We start from the raw sequence: 18,650 nt of genomic DNA on the forward strand, positions 1-18,650 counted from the left end.
ATATATATATATATATATATATATATATATAAATATATATATATATATATATATATTTTAGTGAGAAGCTGTCCCCATTCAGCACACAAATTACTGCCCATTACTGGCAATTGATTCATTTAAACAAATTTGCAGCTTGAAAGCACTGAAATTGTATCAAAAAAAGAGAAGTGTACAAATGTTACACATACCAAATTTTTATTCCAATTTTCAGAGTATCTTCTTTTATTTTTAGATGAATCTACGTTCTGTATTTACTGTAGAACAACAAAGGATTTTACAGCGTTATTATGAAAATGGAATGACAAATCAAAGTAAAAATTGTTTTCAGCTCATATTACAGTGTGCACAGGAAACTAAGCTGGACTTCAGTGTAGTCAGGGTAAGTATTGAGGTCTTACACTCAAATTTATAGCTGTTTATTTCAAGTGACATTTGTTTAATATGAGAAAACAATTCAGGGCATGAAATCACTAACTTTATAAACAACTTCATTTCCCTGTTATAAAATATTTCAGTTTTTAACTAATAAATATATTTAAGATTGCTTATTGATCTTATGCTTCCTTTAATCCTCAAATTAATCTAGACATAACACCCAAATGATAGTGAAAAAAACATTTTCCAAGGGAATTCTGTGTGCATATTTTTGTTGTTTTTGTGTTTGAATTTTTCTTCAGGCTTTTATGACTTTAGTATTTTTGTCTTTTCAGGAAAACCTATTCTTTTTCATTCTAAATAAAATGAACACACTTTGATGGTTAGCAAGTGAGGAACAGAAATCCCAATGGAGGAAATTATCACAACCATAGTTGTTCAGCTGTAAAAAAAAATCAGAGCTGTTACACATTCATGAAAAGCAATGAGAATGTGATAGAGAGGAAGCAAGAGATAAATCTAACAGAACTAGTCACGGATTTGATTGAATGCATAGGTCCTTTCATGTTTGTTTAAACATGCTACAAATCCTCTTGTCTTGAAACCTTAGTGATTCAATGATTAGCAACTTTCTCTTCTTTGGCATCCATAGGGTAATTTGGGGAACAGAAAGGACTTCTGTTTTTAAGTTTATTTTGCTGTTCCATTACCTTCAAAGACCCTAGAGATAAAAAAATCTTTTGATACTTAGAATTCTTTGGAAAATATTTCTTAAAGACTGAAGGATATCCTCACCTTCAAATAGGGAATTATGCCACCAATTCTAAGGGAAAATATCCATCATTCTCAGATTTGTGTAAGAACTATAAATCTATTTATTGCTCTAAATGCACTGCTTAAAACTAAACTTCAGAGGAAAATGTTTAATTCCTTTAACAAGTAATGTGGAAATATTTCAGATTGATGAGATCTTATAAGTACAAACTCTGTTTTTTCCTATAGTAATTTTCTTTTTTTCCCCCTTTATCTTGCATTACATTAAAGTGAAAAGCTTTCCCAGGCAGCTGCATTGTGGGCTATCTTTTGTATTTCCAGTTTATTATTACAATATTCCCCTCATGATTAACTTGATTGTCCTTGAATACTGATTGTGGAGATACAGATGTTTATACTCCAAATGTAGGATTACAAGTATAATATTATATAAGGTAGAAGGAATTCTATAAAACAGATTTATTAATTCCATTCCAGGCGAATAAGAATAGTAAATAAACTCAGACTTCCCAATCTAAATCCAAACACAATTTTGATAACTTTTCCGTTCAAATGAAAAGGGATTTGTTAGTAAATTCACCAGTAAAAAATAAAATTCCTCCTTCCATATTTTTCCTGGTCTATATGTACTAACTTGGAAGACATCTGTCTTTATTATTTTAATAGAGTATTTTTATCTTTCTAAAGAACTCAAGTTCCACTGTATTAAGAATTTAATTCCAAAATAAAGATAAAAGGTGAAAACATCCAAGCAAAAATAAATTTAATGGGGAAAAGAAAAAAGGTAACAAAGAATGAGGCATAGGAAAAGGAAAAGAGATTTAGAGATGTGAATTTCTGAGAACTAAGATAATTTTATGAACACCAAATATTGTGACTAAAATTTTATTTTTTCCCTATAGTAGTGTTGCTTTGTTAGTTCCTCACTGAAAATTCTCCTTTTATTGATATATGTAACATGTTTTTTTTTTCATTCTCACAATGAGGCATTTACAATAGGAATTACCTACATCTAATAAGTATTGGTCAATTTTGGATCTTATAACTTTTGGTGAACTTTAATAAATCTTTGGAAACTCTCAGGCAATGCATTTTCCTTATTGTCAACAATTTTATGTGGGATTATTTAAGTGTATAGTTTTGTGCTTTTCTTCAGTAAAAAATATGGAAAGTAATTGAACATTTACTTTTTGACTCATGATTTTCATTATAGAAATCAATTATTATTCTGTGCTATAAAATAATAATGCTCAAAACTTGTTCATGTATGTGGGATTATTTTCACCTTTATTAAAGAAGCTCAAACTGCTATTTAATGATTTCTTACATTGATTTTGTTTTCCTTTTTATTTTCTCCTGAGTAATGTATAGTGAACATTTCTAATTTAGTGATATCAGGGTGCCTACCATTGACCACCTCTACCACCAATGCCCTTTCTATTTTGTTGTTTCTAATTTGCTGTAAAATAGGATACCAGGTTTTTTCAAATTACATATAAATTCATAGAAAGGGGATTCTAAGGTTAGGGGTTCTTCTATCAGTGAATTACATGGGTCTTGTTACATCTTGTATTGTCTGTGTTATGGAAAGTGAGATTGATATCTATGTTGATAGATAGCTGTGTTTCATATGTACATGGTATTATTCTAGTTTATTTTCTTTATTGGCACATAATATAAATATTTACTAAAACACATATGTAACTATACATAATATACATCTATATGTGTAAACCTACAAAATTATAGAAGCCATAAATTTGCAATGCATTAAGATCATTCTGGAACTTCCTAAGTTAGCTAATGTGTGATGAGAATATAGTATGTTATGGGTTTTTTGAAAGATGGCCAGAGCTGCCCTCAAGATATAAGAGTTCTTGAATCCAAATGTTATCTGTTCACTGTGCTCTCCCATTGAAATGTTTCAATATAATGCTTGTATACTTTTGTTAAAATTATGTACAAATCTGTCATGTTTCCCACACATTTTTCTTAACTTGAAAAGCCATGTCATTGAAGCTGATTTAGGATATTTTTAAAATTAACCCTTCTGGGAATTTTATCTTCCAAAGATATTTTCCTTATATATTTCTCTATAGTATATACTTTGAAATATTTTTGTTTTTCTCACTTGTTTTCTGTGACATTTATACTTATATGACCTTTGACCTCTGAGTCTTGCTTCTACTGTTTTATGAAAGGAAATCAGAGTCAGTTTAAAATTTCCACTACCTTATGTTAAAGAAAAAGTATCATTGTGTTTTATAGAACATTTTCTTTGTGGAAAAAAATAATTATAAAAGTAGATTAGACAACAGAGATAACTTTTAGTAGTTTCTACTCATTACACATGGGATAGTGGAAGAGGATTATATTTTGAGGTTAAGTAGAGGTTGACTGAATCCTTTCTCTAGTACTTGTTGGCAGGATGTCCTTCCACAAGCTACTTATTTTTCTGAACTTCAGTTTCTTCATATACATATATTTATATATGTGTATATATACTATATAGATATATATGTATGTATGTGTATGCATATATATGAATACACATATATGTGTACATATATGTATATATATAAATAAAACACATAAGGGAATCAATACATATTAGCTTTTATTTATAGCATTGCAGTGTCATTAATGTTATGTATATAATCAGAAATTATATAAATAAACTTGGAAAATTCAATAATTTGTGAGGTTTTCTGGAGCACATCATAGGAAAGTTATCCAGATATATCTACACCACATTTCTGCAAGACTAGTACATTTATTTTTTTCATTTATTCATTTATTTTGTTTAATTCTTAGGAGATTAATGTGTTTTGGTAGTTTATCATATGGTATGCATTATGAAATAATTACAGAGTCTGATAATCACATTAAGGAATTTAATGTTTCTTATTGCATATTTTAAGAAGAACCATGACTCAATGCAATAATACTAGGTAATTATAATAAATTACTTATATAAAAGTATGCATTTTATAATCAAATCTTAAGTGCCAACCACTGGCATTATTTTTATTAATAATTTTTTTCTGTTTATGGAAGTAATACATATTCATTGTATAAAACTTGCTAAGTAGAGAAAAGTGTAAAGAAGAAAATCACTATCATAAATTAATGACAAGCAAATACAATTGCAATGTGTGACAAAGTGTTACTATCTTTAGCAGAAAATTGTTCTTACAAATCACTTCAAAATGACAAATACCCCAATATAAAAGTAGGTAAAGGAAATTAATGAGCAATTCTATCAAAGTAATATAGTAACCATAGAAACTCAATTCAAATCAGCAATTATTTACCTTTTATTAACTCCAAAACTAGTGAAGACTAAAAAAAAAGAAAAAAATGAAAACCTTTAGTGAGAGTGTGAGGAAACCAGAACAGTCATATTTTTAGGGCAGTGGAAAATAGCAGATCTTAGCAAATATCCGAGAATTACATTCTAATGAACCAAAAGAAAAAAAGATACATTTTAAATAAGTTTTATTGCAATATGGCTTATAATAATGAATGTTTCTAAAAATATTATAAATAGCTATCAGTATACATTAGAAAGTTACGTATATGTGCAACATAAATTGTTAAGCCTTATGATTGCAGATGTATATATGTTTAAAAAAAGCATTTTCTATTGACATTAAAGTATGCTCCCAATATTTTACTATTATATGTAAATATATGATGAATATATATTTATATGTTTACATATAAATGTTGCCTACATCTGTTATTACATTTTATAATAGAGTCCTAGAAATGTATTTATTAGGTCAAAAGGTATAAGCATTTTTAGAATTCTTGATATATATTAATTGGATAGGTTTTGTGGAGGAGAGGAACAATAATATAGTCTGTTTTCAAAGTTCCTAGATATTTATCCAGCGAGTCCTTAATTAGCTGTTTAGCTACTTTCTCATTTATTGTTAGCTTTTTATTAACCTTTGCATAGGTCTTGATCTTATGATAAATAAGAATAATATTTATCACTTAGAAATTATTTTTTCTTGTTCTTAAACTTTTTCATAATACCGTTTTTTATCCTTTCAGACGTGGGTTGGTAATAAGCGAAGAAAAATGAGTAGTAAGAATTCTGAATCAGGAGGAACAACAGGAACTGTTTCTGGTACGGCTTTGGCAGCTCCAGACATTACAGTCAGAAATGTGGTTAATATAGCTCGACCCTCAAGCCAACAGTCTTCTTGGACATCTGCCAATAATGATGTCATTGTAACTGGTATATACAGTCCGGCCAGTTCATCAAGTAGGCAAGGGACAACCAAACATACAAATACACAAATTACAGAAGCACATAAAATTCCTATTCAAAAAACAGCCAGTAAAAATGATACTGAGTTTCAGTTGCATATTCCTGTTCAAAGGCAAGTTGCACACTGTAAAAATGCCTCCCTGCTCCTGGGTGAAAAAACAATTATTTTGTCAAGACAGACAAGTGTGCTAAATGCTGGCAACTCAGTATACAATCATACAAAGAAAAACTGTGGAAGCTCTTCTGTACAAACTTCTGAAATGACAGTACCTCAAAAGCCATCTGTGTGCCACCGACCTTGCAAAATTGAACCAGCTGGGACTCAAAGGTCATATAAGCCTGAACATACAGGTCTGGCATCACATAACTTATGTGGACAAAAGCCAACTATTAGAGACCCTTACTGTAGAACACAAAACCTGGAAATCCGTGAAGTGTTTTCACTGGCAGTCAGTGACTATCCCCAGAAAATTCTGGGAGAAAAGGCCACACAGAAATCTAACTCAGCAGAAGGAACTTGTTTGTCTATTGCAATGGAGACTGGAGATGCTGAGGATGAATATTCCAGAGAGGAAGAGTTGGCTTCGATGGGAGCACAGATACCAAACTACTCAAGATTTTATGAAAGTGGCAGTTTCCTTCGAGCTGAGAACCAAAGTGCAACTTTGTCTGGAACAGGAAGAAATATGCCAAATTCACAAATGGTGAATATCAGAGATTTGTCAGACAATGTACTGTATCAAAACAGAGACTACCATTTGACACCACGGACCTCATTACATACAGCATCTAGTACAATGTACAATAATACAAATCCATCACGGAGTAATTTTTCTCCACATTTTGCATCATCAAATCAATTGAGATTATCACAAAACCAAAACAATTACCAGGTAATGTGTAAACTTATTTTATAGAGGTTATTAAAAGCTATGTTTGGCTTAAAAACTGAGTTTTATAGTTAGATTTGGGACCTGGGTCATTTAACTTATGTTCTGAAGTAATGTGAGATTTTTGCTTCAAAGTAGTGGTTTGGGGTCAGCTCCTTAAAGAATCTAGTGCTTTCTTTGTCATGTTTAGACATGATGAGCTTTTTTAAAAAAGATGAAATGTAGCCAATTTTATAACATGGCAGCCTTCCCCTGACATTTAAAATGATTTTGGTCAGAAACTGGTAGCTTTATGGGAAGCATGGCATTTTCCATATCTAAAATAGGATTAAATTGGCTAGGCTTATCCTCTTGAATGTAGATTATTCTTGTAATTATTTTTACTTGCAATTTGGGGAGATGACATTCGATGACTGGTGCCTTCCTTGGGTACTTAGGCAAGTCATTTTTTTTTACCTAGGTGCTAATGACAAAGTCAAAGCCTGAGGTATCTCAGACAACCATTTTTTTTTTTTTGAAAGCAAACACTTTATTAAAATGTTGAATGGAACATCAATCAGAGATTTATAGAATGTTTATAGGGAAATAGCATATTGCAAAAGTAAGAATTAAAGCCATTTATGACCTGTAGATGAAATACATGTTACTTCTTAACAGTTTCACATGTAAAATTGTTTCAGTAGGGTTCAGATAATCTTTTTAGCAGTGAAGTATAAATCTACATCAGAACATCTCTTAAAGTCACAGATCTTCTCTCTGAAAAAATATGCTTTCAAAGATTTGAATAATAGGCCATAGATGTTTGTCATTTTCCTTGCTATTGACTAGACCTTCCTACCTGTTCTACCACAATACTTAAGGTTTATCAAGATTTAAGGGCTTCCAGGCTATTGTCAAGTAATTTAAAGAACTGTCTTAATTCCCTCCATCTTATATCATCATACCTCAATGAAAAGCAATAACATTATAGGAAGCAACTTTTAGGCACCTGGCCTTAACAAAAGTGGGATTTGATTATCATGATTACTAGTCTTTTTTATTGAGAATTTCTAATTGAAAACTCTTTGTACTTCTTGCTCTTTATTAAAGCATACTTAAAGTAACATTAAATCATACCATTAATATCCTCTCCAATTAAAATCCTCCCTTTCATTAACCTACTCTTTTTTATTTCTTTGTCCACTTACTGTTGTTTGTAATAATAGTAATGAAATAATATTTACCATTTGTTAAGGGGCTACCAAGTTCCAGACACCACTATCACTTCATATACCCCATCTGGTTTAATCTTCACAATTATCTGGACAGATAGGCACTTTTCCCATATTTCAACTTCTTTCCAAGGAATACACAGCTGGGAAATGAAGAATCAGGAGTACAACTCAGAAAGTGTATTATTCATATTTTATTGTTTCTCCTTTTCCATACAGTATAATTATTTCAAATCTATTTGAATTACTAGAAGGCCTGAGAAAACAGAGTTTAATGTTTAATTTTTTCATAGACTTACAACTCCTTTACAAATAATTTAATCTCTGGTTTTAGAATTTTATAGTCTGTATTGTTTTCTGACAGAACTTTTATGGAATCAAATTTTTATGAAAGAATATTGTAAGTGCAAAAACACTTAGAGATTGCTTTTTGAATAATAATATCCTTAAAAGAAAGACACCCTGGAATAACTATTTAGAGCATGTACTTAGAGCCTGAACAAACCTGGATTCATACACAGGCTCTGCCACTTTTTATAAGTGTGACCTCATGCAACTAACCTAAGCTCTCTATATTATAGTTTTGACATTTGGACAAGGGGTTTCATAATGACTACTTCACAGAAAACCTGTAACATGAAATGATACAATCTGTGTAAGGCTCTTTGTATATTCCCTGACACAAAAACTTTCTTATGCATATGAATTCACAGTTTGAAAGTTAATGAAACTCTAATAGACTTTACATTCTACTTCAAGTAAAATATTGCAAAGCCCACAATTATCACAGGGTAATTGAGTAGGAAATAGCATTTAGTACTTGCTGAGAGAACACATGGAGGTTAGATACCACCCTCATCATAGCTATTAAAAGGCAATATTCTTGTTTATGTTATTCTAGACCTCCTCAAGCCAACTTTATCTGAGAGAGTATGGTGGGGTGTTTGCAGAGAACACTTGGTAGATCACTTTGCCCTTTCTCTTAGTTGAGATTTGGGGAAACCAAGGCAGCCAGATGAAGTGGAGTACGTGAAGATTATCCTTCCAAGAATGTGGGGAAAAAAGGTACACTCATACACTGCTGATGGGACTGCAAATTGGTGCAGCCAATGTGGAAAGCAGTATGGAGATTTTTTTCTTGGAAAATTGAGAATGGAACCACCATTTGACACAGCTATCACTCTCCTCAGTCTGTACCCAAAGGACTTAAAAACAGCATACTACAGGGACACAGCCACATCCATGTTTATAGCAGCACAATTCACAATAGCTAAACTGTGTAACCAACCTAGATGCTCTTCAGTAGATGAATGGGGAAAAATGTGGCATATGTACACAATGTAATATTATTCAGCAATAAGAGAGAATAAAATCATGGCATTTGCAGGTAAATGGATGGAGTTAGAGAAGATAATGCTAAGTGAAGTTAGCCAATCCCAAAAAAACAAATGCCGAGTGTTTTCTCTGCTATAAGGAGTCTGACTCCTAGTGGGGTAGGGAGAGGGAGCATGGGAGCAATAGACAAACTCTAGATAGGGCAGAGGTGTGGGAGGGGAGGGGAGGGGGCATGGAGTTAGATATCATGGTGGAATGTGATGGACATTATTATTCAAAGTACATGTATGAAGACATGAATTGGTGTGAATATACTTTGTATGCAACTAGAGATGGAAAATTGTGCTCTAAATTGTTATAAGAATTGTAATACATTCTGCTGTGACATATAAATAAAAAATTAATTTTTTTAAAAAAGATTATCCTTCCATGTTCTGATGAAGGTGCATTACCAACACTTGCACCAGGACAAAATAAATCCTATGCTCATCTTGGCAAATTATCTAGCTGTGAAGCTATAAGCAGACAAGCAGTTCTCTTGAGATTCTGATGCTGGGACTATATAACAGAAATATCTACCTCTGCCCTTTGATAAACTGGTAATCTTCAAGCCAAGATTCTATTTCTGGAGAATAGTTTGGTCAGAAGCTATCTAAGAGAAAGAATACAATTGAAGGAAATTGTAGAGTATACTAACAAGTTGAAATCAGCTCAGTTGTGAGGACTCTTGGGAATAGCATCTTAAGGATTTCAGTGGTATTAAGGTATTAAACAAACTGGTAGGAGGTGACAACCAGGATACCATGGATCTGTTCCATTTCAGAAGCTTTCCAGGCTAACCTCACTGATGGAGCCAGAATGCAATCATATTAATCTCCAAAGTGCCATTCACTTTTTATGTTACCTCTATGTCAGACCACCTGTTTCTCATGAGTCATGTTATGAATAAAATTTATTAATAACCATCTATCTGAAGATATTGAAGCATCCTAGAAGACAGGTGGTACAAATATGGGATTGATTTTCACTATTACTTTAGTTTGATAAGAGACAATATAAGTAGAACACGTTTGTCTTCTTTTAAAAAGCACTTTACAAATGTACTATATACCCATTAGTACAGTAAAAGTGTTTTAGTAGTTATGTCTCAATTTATTCAGAACTTACATGCTTTGATGCTTTTTAAAATAAATATGAAAATTTAGTAGCTGTAGAAACTTTGAACATAGCATCCTATACTAACACAAATTATATTTGTATGTGAGGAAAATGAGGACCATTAAGATTGAATAATCTGGTCAAAATAATTCTTTGGAAATTATTCAAGTTTTTTAAAAAGTAATGATAATCTGAGTTGAATAGGTAGAGTCAGCAGGGACCATTTTTAAACAATTTTATTAAGATGCAATTCACATAATATAGAATTTACACATTAAATGTATATAATTCAGTCATTTTTAATGTTTACAGAGTTCAAGCAGTACCAGAGTCTAATTTTAGAACATTTCATCACTTCAAAAATGAACTTCATACCCATTAGCACACCATATCCACCATCCCAATGCCAAGTAACCACTAATCTACATTTTGTCTCTGTGTATTTATTCTGTATATTTAATACAAAGGGAATCATACACCAAGTGCACTCTTGTCACTGGTTTCTTTCAATTAGTATAATATTTTTGAGGTTCATTTATGTTGAAGCATGTATCAATTTTAATAATGATATTATGTATTCTATAAATGTGTATGTCTTTCTGCTTTCTAGATTTTTAATTTCTTTAAAAAATTTTATCAACTTTTCAATAGATGAAACTTGGAGTTCTTAAATTTATTCCTAAGTGTGTTATACTTTCTGAAACTATATTCAATTGAATTGTTTTCCTAATTTATTTTTCCTATTTTGTTTAATATTAGCATAACAATTCAATTATGATGATAAATATTCTAGCAGCTTCTATTTGTTTTGTATTCAAATATAAAAGCAGCTGTCCAATTTTTATTTTCCACATTGAATATTTAGTTTATTGCATTTTAATTGGGAGATTTTTAATTACTGCTTCAATTTCTTTACTCATTATTGGTCTTTTCAAATTTTCCTTTTTTCATGTTTCAGTCTTAGTAGGTTGTATGTGACTAGGAATGGATCCTGTTTTTTCTAGCTCATCAAATTTGTTGTCATATAATTATTCATAAGATACGCTCTTATGTTCTTCTATATTTCTGTTTTATCAGTAGCAATGTCTCATTACATAGATGATTTTATTTGCCCTTCATTTTTTATTTTATCAATTTAAATACTTGACTATTCTATCTTTAAAAAAACTTAGTTTCATTTTTATGTTTTCAATTGTCTTATTTCTTTTCTCATCATCACTATTTCCATCCGCCAACTTTAGGCTTAGCTTGCTTTTCTCCTTGAGGTTGGTGTAAAGTTTGATTGTTTATTTGAGATCTGTCTTTTTTAAATATAGGCATTATTTTTTGCTGTTAATTCCCCTCTCAGAACTTGTTGTAGTTCATTTTCTGTTGTTATAACAAAATACTGGAAACCAGATAATTTATAAAGAATGGAAGTTTTTTTGGTTCACAATTGAGGAGACTGGGAAGTCCAAGACCATGTCATAGTCAACCACATGTTATCTGGTAAAGGTCTTTTTACGACATCATCACCATTGCATATCACATGGTGATGCAGAGCAAGCCTACTTGCTTGGGTTTCTATTTCTCCTCTTATAAACCAGGAATATCATCCTGGAGGCTCCACTCTAAAGACTACATCTAATCCTAATTATCTCCCTATGGCCCCACATCCAAATACCATTAACATATGAATCAGGCTAGTAAATGTTGACACAACCTTGTTGGGGACACCTTCAAACCATATCAGAACTACTTTTGCTATATCCTGTAATTTTTTCCTATGCTGTGTTCCATTTTTGTTTGTTTCAAGACTTTTTTCTTTTAAATTTCTTCCTTCAATTTCCTCTTGGACCCATTGGGTGTTCATGACTGTGCTATTTTGTATTCCATATAGTTTTGAATTTTATATTTCCAAATTTCCTTGCTATCGGATTTGAGTATCATACCAGTGCAGCTGGAATAGATACTTGACATAATTTTTTATTTTCTTAAATGTATTAGTTTTATATGAACTAATATATGAAATATACTACAGCTAAAACAATACTCAAGTCTGCTCTTACTGATTTTCTGTCTTGAGCTTTCCATTTTTAAAGTGAGTTATCAAAGTCTCCTAATAATTGTGCCTTGCTATTTATTTATTCTTTCAGTAATTTTAATATTGCTTTAGGTTTTTAAGCATTGCAATATTTGGAAAAGATATATTTATAATTGTTATATATTTTGTTTTCAGTTCTGGCCTTTAAAAGCAGGTCCTCACCGGTGCTAGCCAAGTCCTGTATAACAGAGCTACATCATCAGACATTTTTTTTTTTAATTTTGTTAACTTGCCTAGGCTGGCCTCAAACTTGTGATTATTCTGCCTCAATCTTCCCAGTGACTAAAAAAGTGCACTGCCATGCCTGCATGTTGACCTCTATGTCATTAGATAGTGAATTTCTTTATCTCTTGTGACAGATTTTTATGGAAAGACTCTTTTTTTTTCCTAATGTAAGTATAGCAACTCTTTTGGTTACAGTTCAACACTTAATATCCTGATTCATATGTTAATGGTATTTGGAGTGGAGCCATAAAGGGAGATAATTAGGGTTAGATGTAGTCTTTAGAATAGAGCCTCTTTGATGACATCTGTGGTTTATAAGAAGAGAAATGGAAACCCAAGCAAGCAGGAATAACTTTCCTCATCCCTTCAATTTCAGCCTATAAGTGCTCCTAAAGTTAATGTGAGTCGCTTGTGTGCCATCTATTGTTGGATCTTGTTTTTTTTTTTTTTTTCCCCAGTCCATTCAGTCTCTCTCAGTCCTTAGGAGAATTTAATCAATTTATACTTAAAATAATATTGATTGGTAAAGACTTAATATTATACTTTCTTACTATTTTCTGATTTTTAAAAATTCTTTTGTTCATTCTTCTTACCATCTTCCTGTGTGATTTGATGATTTTTGTAGTATTATTCTTGGTTCCTTTTTGTTCATCTCTTGTGTATTTACTAGAGATTTTTTTTTTCTTTTTGTTTACCATGAGTCTTGCATAAAATGTAAAATAATTGTCTTAAAGCGTTTTTTGTGTAAATCCAATGCATGCATTTCTTCAGGGACACTTTTTTGAGATTTATTTATTTTCATTGAAAAAGCAATAAATTCCTGTTTCTTTATTCTTTATGAATACGAATTTATGAATTTTTAAAATTGGTTATTTGGAATAAATGTACATCCCTCTTTGCATTCTGGACGCATGCTGTTGGAGACATTCATTTATCAACCTGGCATGACATTTTATATCTCTTGGAACTTTTCTTTATATCTTCCCTGAGCCTGTGTACATGATATTTACCAGTTCTTCTATATGCATAGTTGCTTTTAATGATCTTAATTTGCCTAAGGGTCTCAATCCTTCTTCTCCTAGAGCCCCTAGATTTTTATTATATTCCTCAATTAGTAGTCTTTTTCTTCAAGTTTCTGTGGTCAGCTAACTCCTTATTGTTTTCATAAGTCTTGCCAATAGCTTCTTACAACTTCCCCTAGCTTGATATTTGAGTTACTTCACTTTTATCTGTTTAAACTACAGATAAGGAAATAAAGAGACCAATTACTCAGATACCTCCCCAGAAGGTTAGAACTTTGAGAATTAAATCAAATTCAGTCTGATTCTTGTTCACAGAGGAGACTGGGAATTAAGACACTACTTCCTCAATAGTATGTTAAACTACACCATGAAGTAGATGTGAGAAGGGCTAATAAAAATGTCATGGAATTTCACAAAATTTTGAATGTGTTATTTTCTTAGTTGGGTATTTGCTTGGTTGCTCTATTTTTATATGGTTTTCATTGTTGCTACAAAGTTATTTTAGGCAGCCATTAGTTGTTTATTTAATGTTTCTAACAGGGGGGTGTAGAGCTTCTTAGTACTTAATCTTCCTGACTTCTCTTTGTTGATTGTTTTTTAAATTGCAGAGTGCATGCATCTGTGGATATAGAGTTAGTGCAACAAATAACCAGGGAGTTTCCATTAAAAGCCCATCTTTTGGTTCAATATAAAATTGTATGTAAAGTAGATAGGGAGCCATGATTCCTGGTAAGAACATGAGTCCAGTTCAGCTTGATAAAAACAGTAAATCTTTGCTGTTGTTTGGAGATCTGATCTCTGACTACACATGTAATAAACTATTTCATTTCAGTTACAAAAGTATAATTATAATTAAAAACTAATACTTGACAATTCATTTTTGGAAAATAGCAAGTAACTTTTGTAGTTTTCTCAAATGTCTTTTTATGAGTAAAATTAGATAATATGTTGAAATATTCTAGAAGTTATAATTTCAGATTTAAATTTGTAATTGTATATCCCTTTGAATTTTTATATGATTTTCATATAAAAATTTGAATCACAAGATAATCATCCACATACTAATTTATTTTATTTTACTTATATCCTTGCATTATATTAAACTGCCAATATTCCAGAAATCAGGTTTGTATTGTTATGCTTAAGTACTATTGTAATTTTATTAAAAGATCTTATAATTATAGTTTCCTTTATCTTAATCTCTCTGTATCTATAAAATTTAACCAAGAAAATATAGAAAAAAAAATCCCACTTTGGATGTCAGTTGCAGGAACTTTTCAAGCTACTAAACCTTTTAAACATCATTTTCCTATCATTTAATAGATAAAATTTTGTGTACTTAAAAGTGTTAATTGCTTGCCCCAAAGTAGTAGTATTAAAAGTAATCTGAAAAGATAATCTAATTTCTCAAATCTTTGCTGGAGACTTGATGGAGAGAAGAGGGGAGAAGATTTTTACATATGCCAGGACACCCTACTTTTTTCCAGAACACATTGTTCTCAACCAGAATTATTACTCACCTCCCTACAATATCTTACCCCATGCAACAGTCTTGAATATTGCCACTCTTGGCCTTTTGTTGCATTTCAGAAAGTCAGAGCTAGTGAATAATGAAGGCCCAAATTAATCCAATCAGTCATCAGCAAATATTTATTGAGTGCCTATCATATATTATATATATATATATATATACACCCAGTAGTGTTCTCTGTGCTGTATACCTCATAATTGAAAAACCACATAAGGAACCCTGCCAATTAAGCAGAATGATTGATAGGTTCTCGTGCTCAACTAATACCAAAACAACCCATGGAAAGTTAAAACATTGATTTATGAATCTGTTACAGCTGAACTTTCTGAGAGACCCAGTTATTGCCTGATTGTTTTAATCAAATTATATTTAATAAAACACTAATTAATATAATTCTAATTTTCCTGGTTCACATAACAGTATGTTCAGATACTAGCAATAAACAAATTTTTAAACAAATGAACTTTTAAAAATTGTGTATTTGGGATATTTGCAGAAACATCATTATATAAAGATTCATGATCCTCCCACCTTGGCCTCCAAATAGCTGGGATTACAAGCATTCCAACAGGACTATATTTCCATAGTTTCCTTTATATTAGAGTCCTTTGTGTACCTGTCTTCGCTCTTTCTCTCAAAGTATAATTCTTGCCCTCCAGGAAATTACCTTTTATTTCCTGTAGCACACAAAATAGCACTTCATATAGAAGATATGCTTGATAGACATTTGAATGGAATTCAAAATATTTATTTTGGAAAGTTATATACACTAATTTTAATAATGTTCAATTAGTCATAAAGTTTCTTATGTTCTTTTACAATTGCTTTAAGAGCCTGAGGGATTATTTTAAATTCTTTCAGTGGTGACAAATCATCAAGTGTTCAGGGAAAATTTGATTTTGGAAAATAGAATTCATTCTGAGCCATGGTTAGCGAATAATGTGAATGCTCAATCTGGGCTCTATAGTTTCAGTTAAAATAAAAGTAATGTGAAGAAATGAGATAATCTTTGCATGAGACATGAAGTGACAAATCCAGAAGTTCCCAAAATACTTTCAACAATGGCAACATAATTGTGATGAATTTCTTACATCCTAAATTTTCTACTTGGAAACTTGCAGCATTAATTTGGCCATGTAAATACTAAAATATTTGTTAAATAAGCCTTGTCTCCTTGTAGATTCATTTTATAGTTGTCCAAAACAGGATCTTGAAACTATGTTTAGAACTAAAATATCACTTAATCATGAAGTTATGGCCCTTCTCAGTTAAGTATTACATTTTATAGCTTTCAGTGAGTGAGAATCCTAATATCAATATTGCACCAAATAAAACTCCCCAAATTTAGGGAAACATTTATCTGTACTATGAATCAAAACAGGTTAAAAATTCAGCTACGCTGATTATCCATTCCTGAGTTTTACTAGAAATGTAAGGAACTAAAAGACTATTAGAACAGGAAAGGTGAGTTGAATAAATAATTGAGTATCATGCAACTTTTCAGTAATCACTGTTTGGGGGCTCTGTCTTTTTTTTTTTTTTCAATTCATTTGGTTTAACATATTTTCTCTAGAAAATCTATGTAGCAAGTTGTGAATTGTGGATGGGAATGTATGCAGTGATACTCCATAACAATTGGATATTATGTGATTATTTTAGCTGATTTACCTTTCTCTTTTTTTTTGTTATTTTTAGTTATACATTACACAAGAGTACATTTTGACATATTATACAAATTGAAGTATGTCTTATTCTATTTAGGATCCCAGTCTTGCAAATGTATATTCCTCTCATCCTCACCCCCTTTTTGTGGGTTACCTTCCGTATATCAGAGAAAACATTTGACTTTTATATTTTGGGGAGATTAGCTTACTTCATGTGGCATGATAGTGTCCAAATCTGTCCATTAGCAAAAAAATATCATAAAGTCATTCATTTTTTATTACTGAGTAATATTCAAATGTGTATATATATACCACATTTTCTTTATCCATTCATCTGCTGAAGGACACCTAGGTTGGTTAAATAATTTAGCTATTTTGAATTGATCTGCTATAAACATTGTTGTGGCTGCATCATTGCAGTATGCTGATTTTAAATACCTAAGAGTGGTATAACCAGGTCAAATGCTGGTTCCATTTCTAGTTTTTTGAAGAATCTCCATATTGTTTTCCAGAGTGGTTGCACCAATTTTTAGTCCCAGCAGCAATTTGTGGGTGTATGATTTACCTTTCTCATTGGAGCTAACAATCAATTGATTTTGCAAACCCAATTATATATTGATGGAAAATTAAGAATGTATACATTTTAAAGATTTTTTCAGAAGAAATCTTTTTATCACCTTCAGTAAAATATTGAAAAAAATAACTCATTAATACTTTGTCCGTATCCCCTACCATTTAGTTGTCATTTTACTGCCATGGTATTTTATATGTTTTACATATCCTTAAAAGTATCTGGAGTTATGATTTTTTTTAGCCTATGCCTTGCATATTGGTATCTTTGTAGCTCAAAATAAAGTGGCAGGTATGGTGGCCAGGAACTTTGAAAATTTACCTGAAGTTAGAATAATTGAGGTTTTTTCTTAACTCTTACATGAACTATTTGATCATTATGCATTCTCAGGAGATATATTACTATATAAACCATCACTGTATACAACTTACCAAAACATTAAATGTTTGATTGAATATACATTACCAACACCACTTCCTATCAAGGCTGTTTTGACTTTTCAGTATCTCAGAGAGAAACAAGTGTATAGTAGGGGAAATAGGGCAAGCAACGAATATGGAGTATTATTTAATCCTTGTGTATCCCATGAAAAAAATGTGATTAAATCCTTGTTATCATTAATCAAAGTTCCAGGACCACCTTAGTCTTTGTGAACACTCTCCAGAATTCACTCTCATCTATTCCCTTGCATATCTGTACTGAGATAATTTATTTATGGTCATTTGTCTTAGTATACTTTACTTTAAAAAGAATAATCATACTATTAGATAGGATTTTATAGAAGCATTGTTTCAATTTCAGGTGTGATACACAGACTAGAGATTATTGAAATTATTAAATCCTTGGCTACTATAATAATTTTTTTCTATTTTTAAAGGTAAAATGTTTCAACATTTATGGGATTATTAGACAGTATTTGATCAATAGCACTTGTATGCAGTGCAAGAAATATGTGCTTGAGGTTTGCAACATTGCAAAATTTCTCTACCAATGCTAAACACTGGAATGTACTTAAAAAAGAACATATTTTATGGAACACGATTTTTTTTCTAGAGAGGTTTCATGTACACATGATAATGCCTAAAGTTTCACATTTTCTGTTTTTTGCAGTCGTGCATTGTTTACACAAAGTCATTTTTTTATTAACACTTAAATTTCACCATTTAATAACAAAGTGGGGAGGACATGGTGAATAGACTAATGAAATCACAGTTTGGAGAAAAATGTTTCATCCATTCCTATTATAGGCCTAAGATTTAATAAGGCACACGTATTAATGATTATATTATTGCTGGTTTTGGAAAGTAAACACAGGTAATATGTTTAAAATGGTTTATAGTATACACCTTTCATTATGAAGTCATCTATTGCTTGATGATGATGCCTATTTAAAATGTTCTTGAAAATTTTTCACTTATTTCATAGGACATTGCTTTTCATTTTAATTATATCTTCAATAGATTTCTAAACACCCAACATGGCACCAGCAATTCTAGAGCCCCCTCCACCCCCATTCCCCCCCACCT

The 18,650-nt window shown here is 31.3% G+C and overlaps 1 protein-coding gene across 1 annotated transcript in view; it reads left to right on the top strand.

The window, feature by feature from the left end:
- Hdx (highly divergent homeobox) overlaps nt 1-18,650 on the top strand; it is a 116,631-nt gene that overhangs the window by 21,423 nt on the left and 76,558 nt on the right. Inside the window, exons 2-3 of the mRNA XM_015502120.2 lie at nt 236-382; nt 5,215-6,327. Coding sequence (XP_015357606.1) covers nt 236-382; nt 5,215-6,327 — 1,260 coding nt within the window. The remainder of the gene's footprint in view (nt 1-235; nt 383-5,214; nt 6,328-18,650) is intronic.

Source organism: Marmota marmota, unplaced genomic scaffold (assembly GCF_001458135.2).
Source record: "Marmota marmota marmota unplaced genomic scaffold, marMar, whole genome shotgun sequence".
In the NCBI taxonomy this organism is placed as follows: domain Eukaryota; kingdom Metazoa; phylum Chordata; class Mammalia; order Rodentia; family Sciuridae; genus Marmota; species Marmota marmota.